Raw genomic sequence first — 24,694 nt, 5'->3', positions numbered from 1 at the left:
TTTTGAAAAGGTCCTATGTATAAACTATTGTCTTTCATATCTAGAGTTTTTTTTGAATAGGTCCTATAAACATATGAAAGATAATAGTTTATAGGACCTATTCAAAAAAACTCTAGATTTGTTTATTCATATGAGATGGATGTCAAAAACAGAAACGCACCGATTTTACGGGTTAAATCCCATTTAAAATACAACGTCAAAGCGTCAGGTCCTGTCGCAACCAAATGAGCTCAAATTTGGGATTCGGGTTCTGTACACCTAGGGGATCATGCCCTGAAATGCCCGCAAAATTGACCCGTTTTGTTACATCTTAATAGTTAGTTATATTTAACTATTATAGTGTTGAGTAATGAAAAATATTGTGTTTTGTCAACATTAAAACTATTTTGTTTACAATAAATTGCAATTAATTTTGAAAATATCCAGATCAAGTAAATACAACAAGATGTATAAAAAAAATGTGTTGGGAAACTTCATTCACAAAAAATATATTCCAGGAAGAGGCAGAGAAGCCATAGCCTCTTGCCAACTCAACTGTGCCAAACTTGATTCATCAACTCACACACAGTTAATCTCTCTCTTCCTCTCACGCTACCCGGGGAACGAACGAGCCGGCATCAAACATTTGGACAACGGACCGGTTCACCGTTTAACCTTGGCCGTTAATACAGTCATGCTGGACGCGGTCTTTGAATGCGTCGTCGTTTGCTTAAATAGTCGCTCCGGTAGGTGTGCCTGTATTTGACCTGTGATTACGGTTTCAATTGCCAAGTTGGGAGGAGCTGAGGTCAATTAATTTTGATTGCTGAATGAATAAAATGTTTAGTGGTATTGCTATGTTTGAGGTTTAATACGAGTGTATTCAACATTAGAACCCTCTACCCTGGAAATCGTACTCAGCCAGCCAGCGATGATTTGAAATTTTTGAGCATACAAGAGGCACCAAACCTTCAGTCTTTGTCGAAACATTGCCCAAACCGCAAGTGTTAATTCGTTTTTCGGAGAAAAAATAAACCGTAAGTCAAACTTTATTTCGTTTCACCATGCTGGGAAATGTGGCCCTTGTTTAGTACTGAAATGCGTCAATCATCATTCGAAAAGTCGAGCTGTTTGAAGTTGGGAGAGAGCGAATTTCGCACTATTTTAAAGGCAAACAAACAGCGGATTCACAAGCATACGCGGCTGAGATCATCTCCAACGGAGAGAACGCTGATTGAGGCTTCAAGTGTTACCGGCTTAACGTAATCACGGTGTCGGTTTGGTTGTGTAAGTTGTGCATTCACGACACTTATCTTTTACACCGTTGCATTAGCGATAGCCTGGCAGCGTTATCAGTAGCGGTTCGGAACCTTTGAGTAGCTTAGTCTACTCGCCAACGTGCGACGACCAAGATGGTCTCCGTAGACCTGTTCACGACCCTTTGTTTGGGTATAATTATAGTGCTAGTGTACCATTACCTGGTGAAAAAGTATCATTACTTCCTATCGAAGCCGATACCATGCGTGAAGCCGACGATCCTTGTTGGCACCAGTGGACCGCTTCTGTTCCGTAAGCGAGATTTGGCGACCCACATGAAGGTCATGTACAGTGCCTTCCCGGATGCAAAGTGAGTTTGAGTTCAAAGTTTGGAAATTTCACAACTAATTCAACTTTTACTTTAGGATAATCGGCATGTACGACCTGACGAGTCCGATCTACATGCTGCGCGACCCGGACATGATCAAGAAGCTCGCGATCAAGGACTTTGACCACTTTACCGACCATGGTCCGTACCTGACGAACGGCCGCACGGATGACAACGCCGGCGGGGACAGTTTGTTCGGGAATTCGCTGTTTGCAATGCGAGGTCAGAAGTGGCGCGACATGCGGGCAACGTTGAGTCCGGCCTTCACCGGAAGCCGGATGCGGCCGATCTTCGAGCTGGTGACCAAGTGCGGCCGATCGATGGCCACGTTTTTCAAGGAGGAAGCGCGGGCGGGGCGGAAGCTGGAGTACGAGATGAAGGACACGTTTCAGCGGTACGGAAACGATGTGATCGCGACGGTGGCGTTCGGGATTGAGGTGGATTCGATGCGGGACTACAACAACGAATTCTTTGAGATGGCCACAAAGATGTTGTCGTTTTCGTCTTGGAAAATGGTGCCGTTGATGGTGATTATGAGGGTTTTGGCAGCGCTGGGACAGAAGACCAACATGGACTTTATGGATAGTAAACTGTCGGATCATTTCAAGAAGATGATTAGGGATAATATGAAGCAACGGGAGGTAAACAAGATTGTACGGAACGATATGATCAATATTTTGATGGAAGTTAGGAACGGATCACTTAAGCATCGACAAGATGAGCAGGATACCAAAGATGCTGGATTAGCTACGGTAGAAGAGTCCAGCGTAGGCAAAACAACTCACTCCAGAAAGTGGACCGACAATGAACTGTTTGCGCAGTGTTTCTTGTTCTTCATAGCAGGATTCGATACCGCATCTACGTTGATGTCCTTCCTCGCTTACGAGCTGAGTGTCAACCCAGATATTCAAGAACGACTCCACGAGGAGATACGACAAAAGGAAGACTCATTAAAAACAAACCCACTATCATACGAAGTGCTGCAAAAGATGCAATACTTAGACCAGGTCGTATCGGAAGCCCTGCGCAAGTGGTCCCCCAACATGCAGCTGGATCGGTACTGTCGTAAGGACTACCTGTACGACGACAACGCCGGAACACGGTTCGTGATCGAACAAGGCCACATGGTGGTGATCCCGGTGATTGCCATGCATCACGATCCCCAGTACTTCCCCGAGCCGGAAAGGTTCGATCCGGAACGTTTTAGCGAGGAGAACCGCTCGAAGATCAACACCGGAGCGTATCTTCCGTTTGGGGTGGGACCACGGAACTGTATCGGATCGCGGCTGGCACTGATGGAGGTCAAGTCGATCTTCTACCATCTGGTGAGGGACTTTAGGTTGGTGCTGTCGGGGAAAACGCAAGTTCCGCTAAAGATGGCCAAACATCCGTTTGCGTTGTTGGTTGAGGGAGGTTTGTGGGTGGAGTTTAAACCGAGATCGTGAATAAATAAATAAATATAATAATATTGATGAATGTCTATAAAACTGATCATTCTTTGGTCCTTCAAATACAATATCTAACCAAACACTGATGTCAGCGATAAATGCGAAGCGTTTTATATATAACCCCTACAATCTTTGTTATTATTTTCTTTGGGCGTAGTAAACCCTCCTCTATTCTATTCTGTTTGTGTGCGTGTTCCTCAAACAACGCTTGATAATTTTCTACGTTTTCGTTCAGTCTGCTTCGAACGGAGCAACCGCAAGCATGACTCAGGTGAACCTGTTTACGGCTGGAGCCGTAATCATCATAATTCTGCTCATCTATCACCACCTGGCGAAAAAGTACCATTACTTCCTGCCGAAGCCAATACCATGCATGAAGCCGTCGTTCCTGGTTGGTAGTAGCGGACCTGTGCTGCTCCGACGACAGGGCGTTACTACATTCATGAAGACGATCTACAATAGCTTTCCGGAGGCAAAGTAAGTTTGTTCTCTATGAAGGTTCGTTGAAAATAAAAATTAAATTCTTTTTCCAGCATATTCGGAATGTACTCCATCGTGATGCCCGTTTACATAGTACGTGACCCAGAGTTAATCAAGCTGATCGGAGTAAAGGATTTTGACCATTTCGTCGATCACGCATTTGTAAGTGGGAATTCGGATGACGACGGCCGGAATGATACCCTATTTGGAAATTCGTTGATCGCTCTGAGCGGTCTCAAGTGGCGGGATATGCGCGCTACGTTGAGTCCGGCTTTCACCGGATCCAAGATGCGACACATGTTTGAACTGGTAGCAGATTGTGGACGATCGATGGTGGAGTTCTTTAAGGCGGAAGAAAAAGCAGGTAAAAGTTTGGAGTATGAGATGAAGGCGACTTTTGCGCGCTATGGAAACGATGTAATTGCATCGGTGGCATTTGGAGTTACGGTGGATTCAATGCGCGATCCGCAGAATGATTTCAACGTGATGGCTAAAAAAATGCTCGACTTTGCAAACTGGAAAATTCTAGTGAGGATCGCTATAATTCAAATTTTATCGCTGGTGAGTAAGAAATTCAACTTTGATATAGTAGATGGAACCTTGTCCAGATACTTCAGAGGTATTATTACCGACAATATGGAGAGACGGGAAGCTCAAGGAATTGTTCGGAATGACATGGTCGACATGCTGATGAAGGTTAGAAAAGGAACACTCAAGCACCAGAAGGACGAACAAGACACTAAAGATACCGGATTTGCAACTGTAGAGGAATCCAGCGTGGGAAAAACCACTCATTCCAGAAAGTGGACTGATAACGAGTTGATCGCGCAATGTTTCTTGTTTTTCCTAGCGGGATTTGATACAACATCGAATCTTTTGTCATGGCTTATGTACGAACTTACAGTTAACCCGGCAATCCAAGATCGTCTATACGAAGAGATTTCGCAAATAGAAAATTCTCTTCTCGGCAAGCACCTCTCTTACGAAGCATTGCAAAAAATGTCTTACTTGGATATGGTTGTTTCAGAAGCTCTCCGCAAATGGCCCCCGAATGTGCAGCTGGACCGTAAATGTACTAAAGATTACCTGCTGGACAACGGCACCGGAACTCGGTTCACCATGGACAAGGGAAGCTCCGTTTTGATCCCTGTGTATGCGATACATCATGATCCAAAGTACTACTCAAATCCGGAAAGATTCGACCCGGAACGGTTCAGCGAAGAAAATCGCTCGAAGATCAACGCCGGAGCGTACCTTCCGTTTGGCATCGGGCCACGGAACTGCATCGGCTCGCGGTTGGCACTAATGCAGGTCAAATCGATCGTGTACCACCTGCTGAAGGACTTTGAAGCGGTCTCATCGGAGAAGACCGGAACTCCGCTTAAGTTGGCCAAGCATCCGTTTCTATTACAGGCGGAGAATGGGATTTGGGTTCAGTTGAAATCACGGAGTTCGTGATATGATATTTGAATAAAATGCTTGTTGGAATCAATTAAGTTCATTGTGTAGTTTTGTTATCCTCAGCGGAGATGTATACCGTAAAACGGGGTGACTATGATAGGTTCGCGATTTTTCCGCAAAATGAAGAGTACAATTAAAATACGTACGGAATGGTTTAGAATCATACTGACCGTCGTAAAGAAGTGTTCAAAGTACCTCAAGAAGAAGTTTTCATAACATTTTGAAAAGTTTAAAAAGTTAGTAAACTATACTTAAGAAAATTTTGATGAAAGTCATTATTTTAAACTTCTCAAAGTGTCAGGATTTTCTCAATGAATCGGTAAACGGAATGTATTTTCGGATTCATTGGGCAATTTTCCATTAGGAGAAGGTTAAATAAGTTTATAAATAATAAATAATATGTGTTTTTGAAACACAATTTAAAAAAATCTTTAAATTTATAGGCAATTTCAGTTGAACAAATGTCATGTAAAATGTAAAAACTTGTGATTCGTGCTTCGAATTCAGTATAAAATGCAATATAAATCGATAATTTTATAAACAAAACGAGTTTCTGGCAAAATTCCGACTTTTTAACAATTTTACCGTGCTCCTAATCCTTATTCCTCTCCCGGTGAATGGTGGAGATGGGAGCGGCCGGCAATGGATGGCTTTCATGGTGCTACCTGTCCTGTTCTGGTAGAATTGGTTTTAATTCCCTCTAATCAATTTCTAAGCAGCCGGAGCTAGACAATTATCACACATACATGACGAAATCCAGTCTGCAACCCGCTAAGATCACCATCTCCATGCGAATGCGAATGCGAATTTTACCTAAATTTTAAATTTATTTTGTTAAAAAGCTTATAAACTTGGTTAACTCAATATAAACATTGATTTTTTTTTCTTAAGAACTATATCAGCTACTTTAGTGATTGTACATTTTAGGTACAAATAAAGTTTGAACATCTTAAATATGATTTTAACAAGAAAAACTATGACTATCAAAGTCACCCCGGAATTTAAACTAAGAATTTTTAACGTAGCTATTTTTCTAAAAACTATTAAAAAAACTTTTTTTTCCAAAATAGTGCATGGACTTTGTGTGGCCTACCCCAGTACATGTTTTAAAAATAATAATCTTGAGAAAAACCTTAATATTCCAAAAACAAATTGAAATCCTATCAAAGTCACCCCGGTTTACGGTACTCGATTCTGAAAAGTAAACCTTTAGCGAGTCTTCTTAGAAATAACTGCGCTATAGGGCTATTGAAACTAACAGACTATAGAGTATACTCTATAACTCATTCAACAAACGTGTCATCATCACTGAAGTACCTAATATCGTTTGTCACTCGCGCAATTACGCGAAACTTGGTTTCGATTGGCTCACACTTGTGTATAGTCTCACCTCTACATGGACGTAGCTGAACTTTGGCTGAACCCCAGTGGACCCGCAGCCAAGTGATGATTGAAGCTCTGTCATTTTCATTCTGTAGCCATATTTCACGCGATCTGGACGCACGCTTACAGTTTGGGTCAAGTGTCTTCGAGCCGCTATCGCACGAGATAGCCGTATTCGGAAATCTCTCACACTCTGATAACAAAAGTTGTGAAGTGTTAACCATATAAGCGCTGTGCGTTCGTTTCAGTCGTGTTTCAACGCTGCGGGCGCAAGGATGGTTCAGGTGGATCTGTTTACGGCGGGGGCCGTGTTTGCCATAATCCTGCTGGCTTATCACTACCTGTCGAAGCGGTACGAGTACTTCCTGACGAAACCGATACCATGCCTGAAGCCAACGTTCCTGGTCGGTAACACCGGTGCGATGATGTTCCGCCAACGGGATATTGCAGCTCACGTGAAGACTCTTTACTACGCGTTTCCGGATTTCAAGTGAGTTTAGGAGTGATTTGAAGAATTTGAGTGTTAAGTTACTATTGGAAATTTTGCAGAATTACCGGCTTTTACGACCTGATGAATCCGATCTTTATGCTGCGCGACCCAGATGTGATAAAGAAGATCGGCGTGAAGGACTTTGACGTGTTCATGGACCACACCCCAACGATGGCCGGTGCGACGGAAGCCGAAGTCAGTGGAGAGCAACTGTTTGCCAATTCTCTGTTTGCACTGCGAGGATCCAAGTGGCGGGACATGCGAGCGACGCTGAGTCCGGCTTTCACCGGATCTAAGATGAGGCACATGTTTGAGCTGGTAGCGGAATGTGCCGTATCGATGTCGGATTTCTTCAAGGCGGAAGCGAAAGCCGGGAAAAAGTTGGAGTTCGAAATGAAGGACACGTTTTCGCGGTTCGGTAACGATGTGATTGCGACGGTAGCGTTTGGTATCAAGGTGGACTCGATGCGTGAACGGGAAAATGATTTCTTTGTGAAGGGGAAGCAGATGCTGAATTTTCAGTCACTTATAGTGCTGTTGAAGTTTTTTATCTTTAGGGCGTTGCCATCGTTGGCTGCTAAGTTGGAGCTTGATTTTATCGACAAGGACTTGGCTAGATATTTCAAAGGAATGATCATCGATAACATGAAGCAACGTGATGCTCATGGAATAATCAGAAATGATATGATCCACATGTTGATGGAGGTGCAGAAAGGTGCGCTGAAGCATCAGAAAGACGAAAAAGATACTAAGGATGCCGGATTTGCGACAGTCGAAGAATCAACTGTGGGAAAATCAACACATTCAAGAGTTTGGACGGAGAACGAGCTGATTGCGCAATGTTTTTTGTTCTTCTTAGCTGGATTCGACACTGTCTCCACTTGCATGACGTTCTTAACGTACGAGCTTGCTTTGAATCCCGAAATCCAGAATCGTCTTTACGAAGAAATCATGGAAACGGAAAGAAGCCTAAATGGAAGCCCCCTGAACTATGAAACCCTGCAGAAAATGGTATACATGGACATGGTGGTCTCCGAAGCCCTGCGCAAGTGGCCACCCGCCGTAGTATCGGATCGCTACTCCAACAGAGACTATACCTATGACGACGGCGCGGGATCACGTTTCCTGATTGAAAAGGGCCGAACCATTTGGATTCCCACGATCGCCATCCACAACGATCCCAAGTACTACCCAAATCCGGACAAGTTTGACCCGGAACGCTTCAACGAGCAGAACCGTCCAAATATCAACCTAGGAGCATACCTGCCGTTCGGAATTGGTCCGCGGAACTGCATCGGATCGCGTTTGGCCCTTATGGAGGTCAAGTCCATAATCTACTGTCTGTTGAAGGACTTCTGTCTGGAACCATCGGAAAAGACAGAGATTCCACTGAAGATGTCTAAGAATTTGTTTGCATTGCAGGCGGAAAATGGGGTGTGGCTCGAGTTTAAACCTAGAAAGGTGTAAGCGAGGATTTAGAATAAAAATGTACCATAATCCTGCGGAATGTTTTAGTGACACTTTGAAGACGCCTTAGGAGTAGATAGAACAGCAATCATTCTCCTTTTATAGTTGACACCACTCAAGTTCAAGAACACTCTTGATCATAGGCAGTGGTCTCCAAACGGTGAGTGATCTTGTTTTTGTACCAATTTGACAAATTTATTTTAACAATAACTTTTGTTTTTGTTTGACTATTTCAAACTTTATTTTTGCCACTAGTACATTAAAGTTAACTAATTAGAAAAACAATAGTGTTTCTTATCACGAACTGAATTCATATCAACGAAACATCAACGCGGTTAACTTTACGATGTAGGCCTGGCCAATGAAAAGAATCCCCTTTTTCTCGAGCTTGGAAGTTGTTTGTTGATGGAAAATTTTCTGTTAAATTTATGAACATATTTCAAATACAAATCAATATAAATAAAATCGTTTGTCATGTTCATTAAGATAATTTATTGAACTCGAGACTCAAACAAATTATTTATATTTTATACATACAAATTTGCTATCAGAACATTTGGAGCTACTGATCTTAGCAACGTCCGCTCTCGCCCTACAGTGTTAGTTAATAACAGTCAGCGCGACGTCATTGATGGTTGATAGCAAAGTTGTGGTGGTCATTCAAATTGACCTATACATGCGACCGGCTGATGATTTAAAGCATCGTCATTCTCTCGTTTCATTCTGAGACTGGAGCCCGCGTGAATTGGATGTGCTTCCAGGGGTACGCTGGCTTAGACTCAAAACTCAGTTATTCTCGAGTCGTGTGTCCGATAACACTAGGTTCAAGTGAGACTTAGCGTTATCGAATGGGAAGGCGATAGAAAGTTGTTCAGGAAGAGCTTCAGTTGTTAGTCGAAGCAGCGATCTTGAAAATGGTACAGGTGGATTTCCTAACGGCAGGTGCCGTATTCGCTATAATCCTGCTGGTCTACCACTACGTTGCGAAGAAGTACGAATACTTCCTGCCGAAGCCGATCCCATGCATCAAACCATCGTTCCTGCTTGGTAGCTCTGGACCGATGATGCTCCGCCAGAAGGATATTATATCACATGTGCAGTGGCTGTACAACCAGTTTCCGGACTTTAAGTGAGTTCTCGATGAAATGAGTTCAACAAAGGTGTAATGATTGCTTTATGATCCTCAGAGTGGCCGGTTTCTACGATCTGACGACGCCAATTTTCATGCTCCGTAATCCGGACGTGATCAAGAAGATCGGCGTAAAGGACTTTGACTACTTTACCGATCACACGCCCACGATGGCTGGCACATCGGAAAAGGAAGTCAACGGAGAGCAGCTGTTTGCCAACTCCTTGTTTGCGCTGCGTGGTCAAAAGTGGCGGGACATGCGAGCGACGCTGAGTCCGGCCTTCACCGGGTCCAAGATGAGGCACATGTTTGAGCTGGTGGCGCAAAGTGCCAAATCAACGGCAGAGTACTTCAAGGCAGAGGCTAAGGCTGGCAAGCGGTTGGAGTACGAGATGAAGGATACGTTGTCACGGTTTAGTAACGACGTGATAGCGACGGTTGCATTCGGAATCGAGGTGGACTCGATGCGTGAACGGGAAAATGACTTTTACGTGAAAGGCAAACAAATGGTTAATTTCCAATCGATCGTAGTGCTACTCAAGTTTCTGTTGATAAGATCAGCCCCTTCGTTGGCGCAAAAATTAAAAATCGATCTTATTGATAAAGATCTGGCGGCATACTTCAAAACTATGATTACTGATAACATGAAGCAGCGAGATGCACATGGTATCATTCGTAACGATATGATCCACATGTTGATGGAGGTTCGCAAGGGTGCCTTGAAGCATCAGAAGGAAGAGAAAGATACGAAGGATGCTGGATTTGCAACGGTAGAGGAATCCACTGTTGGAAAGTCAAATCACTCCAGGGTATGGACTGAAAACGAGCTTATTGCCCAATGTTTCCTGTTCTTCCTAGCGGGATTCGAGACCGTTTCTATTGCTATGACATTTTTAGCTTACGAACTCACTGTTAATCCAGACGTTCAGAATCGACTCTACGCGGAAATATTAGACACCGAACAAGCACTTGGAGGAAAACCGCTTACGTACGAGGATCTGCAAAAGATGGAATACATGGACATGGTAGTGTCGGAAGGTCTGCGCAAGTGGCCACCGGCCGTCGTCTCGGATCGCTTCTGCAACAAGGACTACATGTTCGACGATGGCGAGGGAACACGGTTCGTCATCGACAAAGGTCAAACTGTATGGATTCCCACGATCGCCATCCACAACGATCCCAAGTACTACCCGAATCCGGAAAAGTTTGACCCGGAACGATTCAACGAGCAGAACCGTCCAAATATCAACTTGGGTGCATACCTGCCGTTCGGAATTGGTCCGCGGAACTGTATCGGTTCGCGTTTGGCCCTTATGGAGGTCAAGTCCATCATGTACTACCTGTTGAAGGACTTTAGCTTTGAACCCAGCGAAAAGACGCAAATTCCACTCAAGATGGCCAAAAATATGTTCGCCATGCAGGCGGAGAATGGGGTGTGGTTGGAGTTGAAACCTAGACATTAGTTAAACATGTTACAAGTGCAATAAAAATACCAAATGAAGCAATGAAATCGTTTCCATTTAAGGGTACGCTTATCACATGCTAAATATGAGATTACGCTTTATCTGAAACACGTATCTTCAATAGTAACCAGTAAGCGAATAATACTGATAAACACATCCACCCTAATGACTGACCTACCTATCCGTATTTTAAATTACATGGTACAAATGATTTTAAGAAAATGAGTAAATCAAAGCTATGATATTTTGTGTGTATATTCTCTTAAATTGAAATTATCTGTTTTTTGTTGTACCTATATCATAATTCTGTTGCAATTTGCAATTATTTTCACGCAACCAACTCATGATCGTTGGCGTTGCTATATTCATTCAGAGCTCTCCCCATTCATTGATCGTGTTTACCATACGTAAACAATTTCATTCTAAAGTGCCACACTCCAGACTGCAGAAGGAAGCAACGTTCACTACTACGCATGTGCGCATTAGGGTGTAATATGGTTGTATGGAAAAAAATAAAGTTGTCCAAATTTAGCGAGCACAGCAATTTTTCAGTTCTTTTTGGGGTCCTAAACAACTCCCCAAAGTTTGGAAACGATTGGTTAAGTCCTCACTTTGCGCAAAGCGATTCAATTTTCCATATAAATTTGTATGGGAAAAACATTTTTTTTGGATTTTGATATTTATAAAATCCACGTTTCACACTGTACTAAAACCGGATTCATATTCGGATGCTCTGGAAGGTGCTCTACAACTTTCCCGAAGAGAGTATGGTGCTAACTTGCTCCTATAAAAAGATACAGCGTGTTCAAAACTCGTCTAAAACGTGTTTTTTGCTCGAAAATCACGTTTTAGACGAGTTTTGAGGACGCTGTATCTTCTTTCAGGGACAAGCTAGCACCATACTCTCTTCGGGAAAGTTGTAGAGCACCTTCCAGAGCATCCGATTATGAATCCGGTTTTAGTACAGTGTGAAACGTGGATTTTATAAATATCAAAATCCAAAAAAAATGTTTTTCCCATACAAATTTATATGGAAAATTGAATCGCTTTGCGCAAAGTGAGGATTAAACCAATCGTTCCCAAACTTTGGGGAGTTGTTTAGGAACCCAAAAGGAACTAAAAAATTGCTGTGCTGGAAAATCGATTTTGATATTACACCCTAGTGCGCATGTTTGTGAGTAAACCAACGCCGATGATCTCACCCACCCGACATCATTAAGTTTTTGCGGTTTGGTAGAGCCGGACGGCGATATTTTTAGAACGACCGGAAAAAAAAAACCAACTTCCAGCAGAGTTTACTACGCGTCACAATTGCTAAACTGCAAAGCAAAGGTTCGATCGATAACACTTTCAGCTTTAATCAGCGGCACCTCAATTTCAGTGATAGCTAGTACCGACCCGGCTGGCAACGATGCTACAGGTGGATCTGTTTACGGTGTGTGCCGTTGGGGGAATCGTTCTGCTCGTGTATCACTATCTGTCGAAAAAGTTCGAATACTTCCTGTCCAAGCCAATACCATGCCCAAAGCCGACGTTTCTTTTTGGGAATACCGCATCCATGATATTGCGGACTCAGGATGCCAAAGAGAAGATTCAAGAGCTGTACAATAGCTTTCCCGACGCAAAGTGAGTTGGATATTTTGAGAATCTTCCATTATATTTAATATGTTGTGTCCCTTAGGATTATGGGCTTTTACAACCTCCTCAAGCCAGCCTTCATCGTACGCGATCCGAAAGTGATCAAGAAGATCGGCGTCAAAGATTTCGACTACTTTATGGAGCACACCCCAATATTTAGTCCGAGCAAAACAGATGCGGATGACGATAACAGTCAGAGCCTCTTCGGAAACTCACTGTTTGCTCTACGCGGACAGAAGTGGCGGGATATGCGAGCAACCCTGAGTCCGGCCTTCACCGGAAGTAAGATGCGCCACATGTTCGACCTGGTAGCGGAATGCGGAGTATCGTTGAAAGAGTTTCTGCTGAAGGAAGCTAAGACGGGGAAGAGAATGGAGTACGAAATGAAGGATACCTTCTCGAGATTTGGAACGGACGTAATTGCGACGGTAGCATTTGGATTGAAGGTGGATTCGATGCGTGAACAGGACAATGAATTCTTCACGAAGGGAAAGAAGATGCTTGATGTGAAATCGCCAAAAGTGTTGATAAAATTCTTGACGGTGGTAGCCTTTCCATGGTTGGCACGCAAATTGGACATCGATCTTGTTGACGGAAAACTGGCCACGTACTTCCGAGGAGTCCTTACAGGACACATGAAGCAACGTGAGGCGCATGGAATCGTCAGAAATGACATGATCAACATTTTGATGGAAGTTCAGAAAGGTGCATTGCGACATAACGCCGAGGAGCACGAAACGAAGGATGCAGGATTCGCAACGGTAGAGGAATCCAGTGTAGGAAAATCGACCCACTCAAGAGTTTGGACCGAAAGTGAACTGATTGCGCAGTGCTTTTTATTCTTTTTTGCTGGCTTTGACACAGTGTCTTCCGGTATGAGTTTCTTGGCTTACGAGCTCGCCTTGAGTCCGGAGGTCCAAGATCGCCTCTATCAAGAAATAATGGAGACAGATCAATTTCTTGCTGGGAAGCCACTCAACTACGATACTCTTCAGAAGATGGAATACTTGGATATGGTAGTTTCGGAAGCACTACGCAAGTGGCCACCAGCAGTCCTTTCCGATCGACTCTGCAGCAAGGACTATCAGTATGACGATGGTCAGGGTACGAGTTTTGTGATTGAAAAGAATCGCACCATATGGATTCCCACGATTGCCATCCACAACGACCCCAAGTTCTACCCCAACCCGGATAAATTCGACCCGGAAAGGTTCAGCCCGGAAAACCGATCGAAGATAGTCCCTGGAACTTATTTGCCGTTTGGAATAGGGCCAAGGAACTGCATTGGATCCCGTTTCGCACTGATGGAGCTGAAGTCGATTATGTACTATCTAGTGAAGGAGTTCAGTCTGGAGCCGACCGAGAGGACTGAGGTGCCGCTAAAGCTCTCCCGGATGGCGATTTCGTTACAGTCGGAAAAGGGCATTTGGCTGGAGCTTAAACCTCGAAAATTATAATGTAGAAAGTATATTGAAGCTGAAATTATTAGAGCGATAAGAATCCAAACCAATGAATTTTTAAACAAGGATTTGAATATACAAAAAATATATTTCTTTAAGATTACAAGTCTTGTTTCTTAAATGATGACACTCATTGTGTCTGTATCGTGTAATACTATCGTAATATTTCTTGGAATATTCACGGGTGCTATTGTATCGAACTGTACACGATTCCAAATTTGGTACACATTCCATTAGTCTCCCAGATTCACACCAGCCGCGGCGTTGATAAAATTTAGCCATATTTAGCAATGTACTATCAGTGAAATCTGGTGCTATCAGATAAAACGACTGATAGTAAAATAATAAAAATAATACATTCGCTTCTTATCAAGACTGATATAACTGACCTTATACCACGAAATCGTCTCCAAAAATCATTCCTTGCGACGTTTCTGTTTAGTGAGGAGGTTAATTTAATAACTCCTTCAATTTTAATCCGTCAACATGTTTGACCTAGCGAGCGCGGTTATTATAGCGAGCTTAATTTTTCTGCTATACAGTTACATAGCTCAGAAATACGACTTCTTCGAAGAACGTAACATTCCTTTCATAAAACCAGTGTTTCTGTTGGGTAACACGGCCCCAGTACTGTTGAAACGGCAGGACCTGCTGCAGAATGTCAAAGAGATGTACAATGCCTTCCCGAGTTCCAAGTAAGTACAGATCAACCCTAACTCCGCCCAACTCCACTAAGAACCCTTCCTTCCCCGCAGAGTGGTCGGCCTGTTCGACTTTATCAAACCGGTGCTGATGATCCGCGACTTGGACATGCTCAAGCAGATCGGCGTGAAGGACTTTGACCACTTTAGCGACCACACTCCGATCTTCACGCGGGCCGATGTGGAGGACGTCGGTGGGGACAGTTTGTTCGGGAATTCGCTGTTTGCGCTGCGTGGACAAAAGTGGCGCGATATGCGCTCGACGCTGAGTCCGGCATTTACCGGGAGTAAAATGCGGCACATGTTCGAGCTGGTGTCCCAGAGTGCCCAGTCTACGGTGGAGTTCTTCCGGGCGGAAGCGAAGGCGGGGAGAACGTTGGAGTACGAGATGAAGGATGTTTTCTCGAGGTTTAGTAACGATGTGATTGCATCGGTTGCGTTTGGTATTGAGGTGGATTCGTTCCGGGAACGAGAGAACAGTTTCTACGTGAAAGGCAAAGCGATGCTGAACTTTCAGAATGTGAAGACAATCGTAAAGATGCTTCTGTTGAGGACAATTCCGAATTTGATGATTCGGTTGAAGGTTGATATCCAGTCCAAAGAGTCAACTGAGTACTTTAAAACAATGATCACCGACAATATGAGACAGCGGGATGTGCATAATATTGTACGGAATGATATGATCCACATGCTGATGCAGGTTCGTAAAGGTGCATTGAAGCATCAGAAGGACGAACAAGAAACGAAAGATGCTGGATTTGCTACCGTGGAGGAATCGAATGTAGGTAAAGTCACTCACAGCCGAGTTTGGACGGACAACGAGTTGGTTTCCCAGTGCTTCCTGTTCTTCCTGGCCGGATTCGATACCGTATCGACTGCGCTAACGTTCCTCAGCTATGAACTGCTCGTCAATCCCGACATCCAGCAGAGGTTGTACGAGGAAATATTGTCCGTTGAAGAGACATTAAACGGCAAACCTTTGACGTACGAAGTGCTCCAAAGGATGCAATACATGGATATGGTAGTCTCGGAGACGCTTCGCAAGTGGCCACCAGCTCCGTTCGTGGATCGATTCTGCGTTAAGGATTACCAGTACGACGACGGTGAAGGACTCCGACTGCAGATAGGCAAGAACCAAATCCTGTGGATCCCCATCGTGGCGCTGCACCACGATCCCAAGTATTATCCCAATCCGGAAAAGTTTGACCCGGAACGGTTCAGTGAGGCAAACAGAGCCAGCATTAATCCGGCAGCTTACGTTCCGTTTGGCGTGGGACCACGCAACTGTATCGGGTCCCGGTTTGCACTGATGGAGGTGAAGGCGCTTGTTTACAATCTGGTGAAAAGCTTTACATTCGAGCGAAGTTCCAAGACGAAGGTACCACTAGAGTTGGTAAAAAGCATGGTTGGTGTAGCGATCGACGGTGGAATGTGGTTGGAGTTGAAGGCGAGGAGTTAAAATTGTAATAAAATGTAATTGAAGTTTTATAGTTTGATTTTTTTTTTTCGTTGTAATGTCATAATAACTTAGTAAGTAAATCATGATAAAAATGGTAAAATGATAAATGAAAAACAAAATAAAAATTACTTCAAAGGTTTTAATTACCACCTATTTTTGTATGAGAATGAGATTAGAATTGTTCATTTGGTAAGGTTTGTATATATTGTACAGCACTAGTCAAGTAGATAGTCTATTTAATTACATTGGTTGACTTCGTTTTTAAAATGGCTTAAGCGAAAAAAAAAACTAAACACTTAAAAAACAAATAAAAATGTAGACAAATGTCAAATTCAAATTGTCAATTCATTTTGTTTTTTTCTCTTTAGATCGTATTCAAAATAAATGAATACCTACTCTTTCAAAGAACGGTTTAGAACGCTTAATGTCCGACTACTGCAAGATGGTTTACGACAAGTTCGAGGGCGTCAAGTGAGTAGCACAGCTCGAGTTCAAATTAATCATCTCTAATGACTTCCCTTTCCTTGCGCGCAGGGTGTTTGAACTGTTCGATACGATGCAGCGTATTTTTGTACGGCGCAATCCCGAGCTGATCAAGAAGGTTGCAGTTAAAGACTATTTTGTCAATCGACAGCTGACTAAAAGATTAGTTGGATTAGGATACATTTGCGGCTGAAGATAAGAGTATAAATTATTTAAATAACTTAATAATAATTCTTGGTTTTAGCATTATGAACAATAAAGCTGGATATAACAAAAAAACTTTTTGAAAAAAAGGTGCAGTGGTAATGCTACAGGCATAACCATCATGACGAAGAACTTCGGACACAAAATTAAATGAATTTTTTTATAGTTTTATTATTTGCGTTTCTTGGCCACAAAATCAATCACGAAACGGTTATTTCTTAAGATCTATTTATTTCTGCTCTAAGATCTTATGGTATTTTGACATTGGATAACGTCTAAAGTTTTGAAACGCTTCACAGCTAATCGTAATGTCAAGATTTTCGTGCCAGTTGATTTAAAATCATTTCATCAATTACCTTTTAAACTTTTGGCATTGAACAATTTTTTAGAAATATTTTGAAATAATAAAAAGCCATTATCAGGACTCCAGTTCATTACAAAGAGCCAGTCTGAACCATGTGTGAAAGATTTTCTTTGCGTCACAACAAATTTGAATCACATTAAACGATTTATTCCCACACATTACAAGACTTTTTTCTCGTTTTGACATTTCTACAGCGTTCTCTCTGCCTTCCTACGGCATTCGCCACCTAGATTTCTTCTGACCCGGCTGTGCATCCCGGGGCCGTGACCAATTACACGAGCTCGTAGTAGATTCGTTGTACTAACCCATAGGGCTACAACACAGTCTACTAGGTTAAGCGATTTTACTCCACTGCCTAAAAGTTGCCTCCGCTGGCGGTTTTGCTCGTCCCCGGGTGTATCTGTAGTTGGTCGCAGTCTTTGATGGCCTTTTCAGGTGACGAATTTAGATACATCAATCGAACATCCGTGGAAGGGAAACTCGACGCATCGAACCCAATCAGCGTGTACCATGAAACGGGAGTGTGTGTGTATGTGTGTGTGAACGCGCATTTGGCAATTTTCTTGAATCTGCCAACCTACGGCATTCGCACACAATTTTCCCTCTTCGGTGCTGCTCTCCGATTCTCTCTCTCTCTCTCTCTCTCTCTCTCTCTCTCTCTCTCTCTCTCTAGAAAATAAAGGTAATTTTTCAGAAGAAATCCTTCTCCGGAAGAGAGAATTTGCGTTGCTAGGGCTCTCTCTCTCCCTGCTGCTGTTGCTTCACCCGTCTGCGGCTCAGATATTATGAGCCGACCCGACTTGTTCAGCATCTCGGTGGCAACTAAGTGGAGTGGAAAGGGTAGAACGCATTTTTATACTTCTACTTCGCTATTACTTCCCCTATTTTCACGATCGTCGACGACCAGTTCTGCTGCGGCGGTTTTCCCCTCAAAAGCTATTCTGCCAATACTGAAAATTTTATAGAAAATTGCTGAAGGTTTTCCGTATCGAATGGTCCAAAAATTACACAATTACACAGAAACAGTGGTTTTATGCTAACTCTGTGGTGAAATGATTTTTATTCGATCTTTTTTTAAATTTTTAGGGAACATTCTTAGAGGGAAATTTTGAAGGAACAACTCTTTCGTGAGATATTTGGTGGCCCTGAAAAGGGCCGTTTGTTTAGTGCTTCATTCGGGCCGCTTCTCCGGTCAACGTTGAGGAAGATGTCCATAGCTTTGGTCTGGGTCAACCTGCATCAGCACCACGTTCCTAAGTGCTACTTGCGGCGGGGCTTTTGCTTCTTGTCCGTTACACTTGCGATGGTGGAGGAGCTGCTCTTCTTCTTTCCCGATGGTCTGCAGTGGCGATTCGTTCCGAAGTTCCGATCCTTCAGGGTGATGGCGGCCAGATTCGTTTCGTCAACCAGCGGACGGGCCGCGGGCTTGGCCGGTTTCCTCTCTTTTCGGAACCTTGGCCTGTGGTTTGCTTCTCCTGCGGTGCAGCGGTTGTTCTTCGTTGTTTGTCCGTTGGGCTGCCTAGGGAAATTTTCGCCTTCTGCGCCCTCTTCTGCTGCAGCTGATGTGGCCTCGACGACGATCCAAAAATTATGAGCTGAAGTGGGGGTGATTTTAGATACATCAATCTCACGTCTCCTGATTGAGTGATTGGGAAACGTTTATTCAACCAACCAGCGTGCACCGAAAAGAGGGGAAATTCGCAAAGAGGAGAATTCGTCACGTAACGATTTCGCATCGCGAAATTTTGTGTTCAATTTCATTAAGATTTCACAACTCGAGCAGCGAACAACGACGAGAAGGACTTAACCACTGGCTTGGCTTGGCCACATCGTGTGGTCAACACAAATGTTCCTGATCCGGATTCGAGCGGAACGACGCCTACACGGCGTTGGTTCATGATCCGCATTCGGGCGAAAAAACGATTTTTGGTCCAGCTGCTGACAGTCAGGAAACGTCCAGCGAAAATTCAAGAATTTTAATCAACCCTGTTCAGGGCTAACGACTGTTGAAAGAGTAATTTTTGCTAAAATCTTGATTTCAATAATTTTGCCACGCAGTTTGCTGCGAATTTTCAGTTCTTCTTTATGAGCATTGCATTTTTCATGTTTGTTGTTTTTGTGCTGTGGGAGTGGATTTTTGACAACGGCTGGGCAACGCAGTAGGCGCAGATTTTTGTCACTGCGCGCGCCCTCGTACATACACACGTATTTGCTTTCGTATCGAAGGGTAAATCTGCTGATGTGGTTGTATTCATCTGGATTCGGACGAAACGACACCAACACGGTGATTCTTGTTTTGCGTTTGGCGCATCGGCCAACAATTTGGCAGCGCAGCAGGCTGAGATTTTTGGACTGCACGCGCTTACACTCACACACACATATGTAATCGCTCGTAAATTTCGAGGTGATTCTGATTCCGAGGCTGGATTTAATTTCATTTCCGTTTTGCGTAACCGTGCAGCAACATCACAGAAGAGCAGCTACATTTTGATACCTTTATTGCCCCAACTCTTATGGTTCCGCCAATTTCAAATTTCATGTCCAGTATCAAAAACCCTGAAGTTTGATACTTATATTGCCCCAACTCTTATGGTTCCGCAAATGTCCCCTTATCGGAACATCCCCGGGGCCTCCGGCCACTCCAGGTGGTGGCCACTACTGTCAAAATGTCAAATTGCATGTCCTCAGCAATCCTTATTGTTTGATACCCATATTCCCCCAACTTTTATGGTTCCGCAAATGTCCCCCTATCGGAACACCCCCGGGGCCTCCGGCCACTCCAGGTGGTGGCCACTATTGCCGAAATGTCAAATTTCATGTCCAGTATCCAAATCCCTTAAGTTTGATACCCATATTGCCCCAACTCTTATGGTTCCGCAAATGTCCCCTTATCGGAACATCCCAGGGGCCTCCGGCCACTCCCGGTTATGGCCACTACTGCCAAAATGTCAAATTTCATGTCCAATATCAAAATCCCTAAAGTTTGATACCCATATTCCCCCAAATTTTATGGTTCCGCAAATGTCCCCCTATCGGAACACCCCTGAGGCCTCCGGCCACTCCAGGTGGTGGCCACTACTGCCGAAATGTCAAATTTCATGTCCAGTATCCAAATCCCTTAAGTTTGATACCCATATTGCCCCAACTCTTATGGTTCCGCAAATGTCCCCTTATCGGAACATCCCAGGGGCCTCCAGCCACGCCCGGTTATGGCCACTACTGCCAAAATGTCAAATTTCATGTCCAGTATCCAAATCCCTTAAGTTTGATACCCATATTCCCCCAAATTTTATGGTTCCGCAAATGTCTCCCTATCGGAACACCCCCGGGGCCTCCAGCCACTCCAGGTGGTGGCCACTATTGCCGAAATGTCAAATTTCATGTCCAGTATCAAAAACGCTAAAGTTTGATACCCATATTCCCCCAAATTTTATGGTTCCGCAAATGTCCCCCTATCGGAACACCCCCGGGCCTCCGGCCACTCCAGGTGGTGGCCACTACTGCCGAAATGTAAAATTTCATGTCCAGTATCAAAAACCCTAAAGTTTGATACCCATATTGCCCCAACTCTTATGGTTCCCCAAATGTCCCCTTATCGGAACATCCCCGGGGCCTCCGGCCACTCCAGGTAGTGGCCACTACTGTCAAAATGTAAAATTTAATGTCCAGTATCAAAATCCTTATTGTTTGATACCCATATTGCCCCAACTTTTATGGTTCCGCAAATGTCCCCTTATAGGAACATCCCCGGGGCCTCCGGCCACTCTAGGTTGCGGCCACTACTGCCAAATTGTCTAATTTCATGTCCAGTATCAAAATCCCTTAAGTTTGATACCCATATTCCCCCAAATTTTATGGTTCCGCAAATGTCCCCCTATCGGAACACCCCCGGGGCCTCCGGCCACTCCAGGTCGTGGCCACTACTGCCGAAATGTCAAATTTCATGTCCAATATCAAAAATCCTAAAGTTTGATACCCATATTGCCCCAACTCTTATGGTTCCCCAAATGTCCCCTTATCGGAACATCCCCGGGGCCTCCGGCCACTCCAGGTAGTGGCCACTACTGCCAAAATGTAAAATTTCATGTCCAGTATCAAAATCCTTATTGTTTGATACCCATATTGCCCCAACTTTTATGGTTCCGCAAATGTCCCCTTATAGGAACATCCCCGGGGCCTCCGGCCATTCTTGGTTGCGGCCACTACTGCCAAATTGTCTAATTTCATGTCCAGTATCAAAATCCCTTAAGTTTGATACCCATATTCCCCCAACTTTTATGGTTCCGCAAATGTCCCCCTATCGGAACACCCCCGGGGCCTCCGGCCACTCCAGGTCGTGGCCACTACTGCCGAAATGTCAAATTTCATGTCCAATATCAAAAACCCTAAAGTTTGATACCCATATTGCCCCAACTCTTATGGTTCCGCAAATGTCCCCTTATCGGAACATCCCCGGGGCCTCCGGCCACTCCAGGTGGTGGCCACTACTGCCAAAATGTAAAATTTCATGTCCAGTATCAAAATCCTTATTGTTTGATACCCATATTGCCCCAACTTTTATGGTTCCGCAAATGTCCCCTTATAGGAACATCCCCGGCCATTCTTGGTTGCGGCCACTACTGCCAAATTGTCTAATTTTATGTCCAGTATCAAAATCCCTTAAGTTTGATACCCATATTCCCCCAACTTTTATGGTTCCCCAAATGTCCCCTTATCGGAACATCCCCGGGGCCTCCGGCCACTCCAGGTGGTGGCCATTACTGCCAAGCGCTTGCGAGAGGAGCTGAGCTCCTCTCGCTTCGGTGGTAGACCACCGACTGAAGCCAGCCTTCCGATTTCCCATGGTTTTGTAGGGAAGCGGGAAGGCTAGTTCCTGAAGACGCCACCTAGTGGCGCTTGCGAGAGGAGCTGAGCTCCTCTCGCTTCGGTGGCAGACCACCGACTGAAGCCAGCTTTCAAATTTCCCGTGGTTTTGTAGGGAAGAGAGAAGGCTGGCGCTCGCGAGAAGAGCTGAGCTCCTCTCGCTTCGGTGGTAGACCACCGACTAAACTAATGCGGTGGAGGGGGTGCCGTTTATATTTATATCAAAACCGTCGGCCGCGCTGCTTCTGTGATTTTCCCCTCTGCTTGGGGAAGGCGTTTCATTTTTCGGTTTCATTTCGCTTCGCGAAATTTTGGATTGCTACCCTGTATAGAGCCCTAAGACGAAGTTCTTCGTCAAAAACATCGATAGGACCATGTCTCCAGAAATGACTAACGTGATTACTTATATCAAGAGAAAAAAAAACTCTGCCGTGGTAATAACCGCTTTTTTTGAACACACCTCTATTTTTGCCAAATGATGAAATATTCAGTTTCAATGCGTAAGATGATTCATCAAGCATGGTTTCCCAAATTAGATTAAAGCGAAAGATTCTAAACCAACAAAAGAAAGCTTCAAAATGATCAATACCTATTAAGGAAACTCATTCAAACAACAAACGTGAATGTGTTTGCCCATTGTAAATATCAACGCCAACGCCGTATCTTATCCAAAAGCTTTTCTATATATAAGTTACTACTGTTTACTTATCAGTCACACTCGCTTTGCAGCTCGCAACCAGAAAGCACCATGGAGGTGAACATCGTATACCTGTTGGCTTTCATCGCCGTGATAGCGTGGTTCTACCGAAAACTGACCAAGAACAATGACTACTTCCACGGTAAACCGATCCCGTCGATGGCGGTCAAGCCCCTTTTCGGAAGCACCGCTCCGTTGATGCTGAAAAAGTATTCCTTCACCGATTACATCAAAATGATCTACGACAAGTACGAGGGTGTCAAGTGAGTAACCTTTCCAGTGTTTAAGCGGCTTTTTAGCCACTAATTGATTGAATTTTTATTTTTCAGAGTCTTTGGATTGTTCGACACAACGCAGGCCATGTTTGTGCTGCGAGACCCCGAGCTAATCAAGAAGGTCGCCGTGAAGGACTTTGACCACTTTGTCGATCGACGGCCCGTGTTTGGAGATAACGCGAATCAAAACTCGAACGTCCTGTTCAGCAAAACGTTGGTCGGTATGACGGACCAGAAGTGGCGCGACATGAGGGCAACGCTTAGTCCGGCGTTTACCGGGAGTAAGATGAGGGCGATGTTTGACCTGATGACCGAGTACACCGGGCAGATGATTGATATCGTACGTAGTGAAGCTACTGGAACGGGATACGTTGACCAGGAGTTGAAGGACTTCTTCACGAGGATTGCAAATGATATTATTGCTACGTGTGCGTTTGGATTGAAGGTGGAATCTGTGCAGGATCGAGATAACGAGTTTTACACCATGGGCAAGAAGATGATGAATTTTAACAGACTGATCGTACTTTTGAGAGTGTTCGCGTTTAGATTCTTCCCAGGAATAATGGGAAAGCTGGGCGTAGATATCATGGACAGAGAACAGTTGCAATATTTTTCCAAAATTATTCGTGACACCGTTGGAACTCGAGAAGCTCACGGAATCATTCGACCGGACATGATCCAACTGTTGATGCAGGCCAGGAAAGGTACCCTGAAGCACCAGGAAGAAACAACCGAGTCCAGCGCCGGATTCGCCACGGTCGAAGAGTCACACGTGGGAAAGGTGGCAACCGGAAAGGCAATGACAGAACCGGAATTTATCGCCCAATGCTTGATCTTCTTCCTGGCTGGATTCGATACAATCTCGACTGGGTTCATGTTCATGGCTTACGAATTGGCTCTCAATCAGGACGTTCAGCAGAAACTGTACGAAGAGGCGGTTGAGACTAACAAACAACTGGGTGGCAAACCGCTAACATACGATGCTCTGCAGAACATGACCTACATGGACATGGTGGTGTCGGAAAGTCTCCGAGTGTGGCCAGTGCCAGCGATTGATCGTCTCTGCGTGCGTGATTATGTCCTCGACGACGGTGAGGGACTCAAGTTCACCATCGACAAGGGTTCGTGCGTATGGTTCCCAGTTCATGGAATTCACCACGATCCCAAGTACTACCCGAATCCGGGCAAGTTTGATCCGGAGCGGTTCAGCGAGGCCAACAAAGGTAACATCAACCCGGCGGCGTATTTACCGTTTGGAGTTGGACCAAGAAACTGCATCGGTTCCCGGTTCGCGTTGATGGAAATCAAAGCCATTATGTACCAGCTGATGCTGAACTTTAGCTTTGAGCGCACCGAAAAGACCCAGGTGCCGATACAGCTGACGAAAGGTTTCGTGGGATTGGCAAGTGAAAAGGGAGTGCACCTGCGACTGAAACTAAGGAAGTGAATGTGGTACTTTAGAAAAGGAAGTGCTAGAGCTCTGTATCATTCCTCAGAAATAAAAGATACGTCTGAATTTAATTTAAAAATGATGATTCTCGATATGTTCTTGTTTGACTTAATTTTAATTTTATTTTTGACCTTTTTAAGGTAGCCTGGACATTG

The 24,694-nt window shown here is 44.2% G+C and overlaps 6 protein-coding genes across 12 annotated transcripts in view; 5 read left to right on the top strand and 1 right to left on the bottom strand.

Annotated features, from left to right (window-relative positions):
* Positions 1–24,694, bottom strand: part of LOC120426498 (sodium-dependent transporter bedraggled) — a 96,858-nt gene that overhangs the window by 23,626 nt on the left and 48,538 nt on the right. The gene's annotated exons all lie outside the window — the stretch shown is intronic.
* On the top strand, positions 846–24,631 carry LOC120426507 (probable cytochrome P450 9f2). 5 transcript variants are annotated; one of them, XM_052707966.1, is made up of 3 exons: positions 846–1,016; positions 12,327–12,571; positions 12,627–14,146. In XM_052707966.1, the coding sequence occupies exons 2-3, from the start codon at positions 12,357–12,359 to the stop codon at positions 14,038–14,040; spliced, it is 1,629 nt and encodes a 542-aa protein (XP_052563926.1). In that variant the 5' UTR covers positions 846–1,016; positions 12,327–12,356; the 3' UTR covers positions 14,041–14,146. The 5 variants fall into 5 exon arrangements, with proteins under 5 accessions (XP_052563926.1, XP_052563927.1, XP_039447212.1 ...); XM_052707967.1 differs by lacking the exons at positions 12,327–12,571; positions 12,627–14,146 and adding exons at positions 6,645–6,886; positions 6,946–8,384 and having other exon boundaries at positions 878–1,016; XM_039591278.2 differs by lacking the exons at positions 12,327–12,571; positions 12,627–14,146 and adding exons at positions 22,847–23,077; positions 23,144–24,631 and having other exon boundaries at positions 906–1,016.
* LOC120426502 (probable cytochrome P450 9f2) lies at positions 1,343–3,096 on the top strand. The gene is made up of 2 exons (XM_039591273.2): positions 1,343–1,606; positions 1,662–3,096. The coding sequence occupies exons 1-2, from the start codon at positions 1,392–1,394 to the stop codon at positions 3,067–3,069; spliced, it is 1,623 nt and encodes a 540-aa protein (XP_039447207.1). The 5' UTR covers positions 1,343–1,391; the 3' UTR covers positions 3,070–3,096.
* LOC120426505 (probable cytochrome P450 9f2) lies at positions 9,086–10,960 on the top strand. Its single transcript, XM_039591276.2, has 2 exons — positions 9,086–9,482; positions 9,541–10,960. The coding sequence occupies exons 1-2, from the start codon at positions 9,268–9,270 to the stop codon at positions 10,943–10,945; spliced, it is 1,620 nt and encodes a 539-aa protein (XP_039447210.1). The 5' UTR covers positions 9,086–9,267; the 3' UTR covers positions 10,946–10,960.
* LOC120426506 (probable cytochrome P450 9f2) lies at positions 14,327–16,232 on the top strand. Its single transcript, XM_039591277.2, has 2 exons — positions 14,327–14,738; positions 14,799–16,232. The coding sequence occupies exons 1-2, from the start codon at positions 14,530–14,532 to the stop codon at positions 16,201–16,203; spliced, it is 1,614 nt and encodes a 537-aa protein (XP_039447211.1). The 5' UTR covers positions 14,327–14,529; the 3' UTR covers positions 16,204–16,232.
* On the top strand, positions 17,493–21,229 carry LOC128092888 (uncharacterized). The gene is made up of 2 exons (XM_052707969.1): positions 17,493–18,860; positions 19,584–21,229. The coding sequence occupies exon 2, from the start codon at positions 19,844–19,846 to the stop codon at positions 20,795–20,797; it is 954 nt and encodes a 317-aa protein (XP_052563929.1). The 5' UTR covers positions 17,493–18,860; positions 19,584–19,843; the 3' UTR covers positions 20,798–21,229.

The sequence above is a fragment of the Culex pipiens genome, chromosome 2 (genome assembly GCF_016801865.2).
Source record: "Culex pipiens pallens isolate TS chromosome 2, TS_CPP_V2, whole genome shotgun sequence".
In the NCBI taxonomy this organism is placed as follows: Eukaryota; Metazoa; Arthropoda; class Insecta; order Diptera; family Culicidae; genus Culex; species Culex pipiens.
Note: the sequence above shows the minus strand (reverse complement) of the source record. Positions and strands in the feature narration are given on the sequence as shown.

Coding starts and splice junctions, on each gene's coding strand:
- LOC120426507 (XM_052707965.1), top strand. CDS start 16,628: ATGTCCGACTACTGCAAGATGGTTTACGACAAGTTCGAGGGCGTCAA. Junction 16,675..22,846: donor GACAAGTTCGAGGGCGTCAA/GTGAGTAGCACA, acceptor CTCGCTTTGCAG/CTCGCAACCAGAAAGCACCA. Junction 23,078..23,143: donor GACAAGTACGAGGGTGTCAA/GTGAGTAACCTT, acceptor TTTATTTTTCAG/AGTCTTTGGATTGTTCGACA.
- LOC128092888 (XM_052707969.1), top strand. CDS start 19,844: ATGGTTCCGCAAATGTCCCCTTATCGGAACATCCCCGGGGCCTCCGGC.
- LOC120426506 (XM_039591277.2), top strand. CDS start 14,530: ATGTTTGACCTAGCGAGCGCGGTTATTATAGCGAGCTTAATTTTTCTG. Junction 14,739..14,798: donor AATGCCTTCCCGAGTTCCAA/GTAAGTACAGAT, acceptor CCTTCCCCGCAG/AGTGGTCGGCCTGTTCGACT.
- LOC120426502 (XM_039591273.2), top strand. CDS start 1,392: ATGGTCTCCGTAGACCTGTTCACGACCCTTTGTTTGGGTATAATTATA. Junction 1,607..1,661: donor AGTGCCTTCCCGGATGCAAA/GTGAGTTTGAGT, acceptor CTTTTACTTTAG/GATAATCGGCATGTACGACC.
- LOC120426505 (XM_039591276.2), top strand. CDS start 9,268: ATGGTACAGGTGGATTTCCTAACGGCAGGTGCCGTATTCGCTATAATC. Junction 9,483..9,540: donor AACCAGTTTCCGGACTTTAA/GTGAGTTCTCGA, acceptor TATGATCCTCAG/AGTGGCCGGTTTCTACGATC.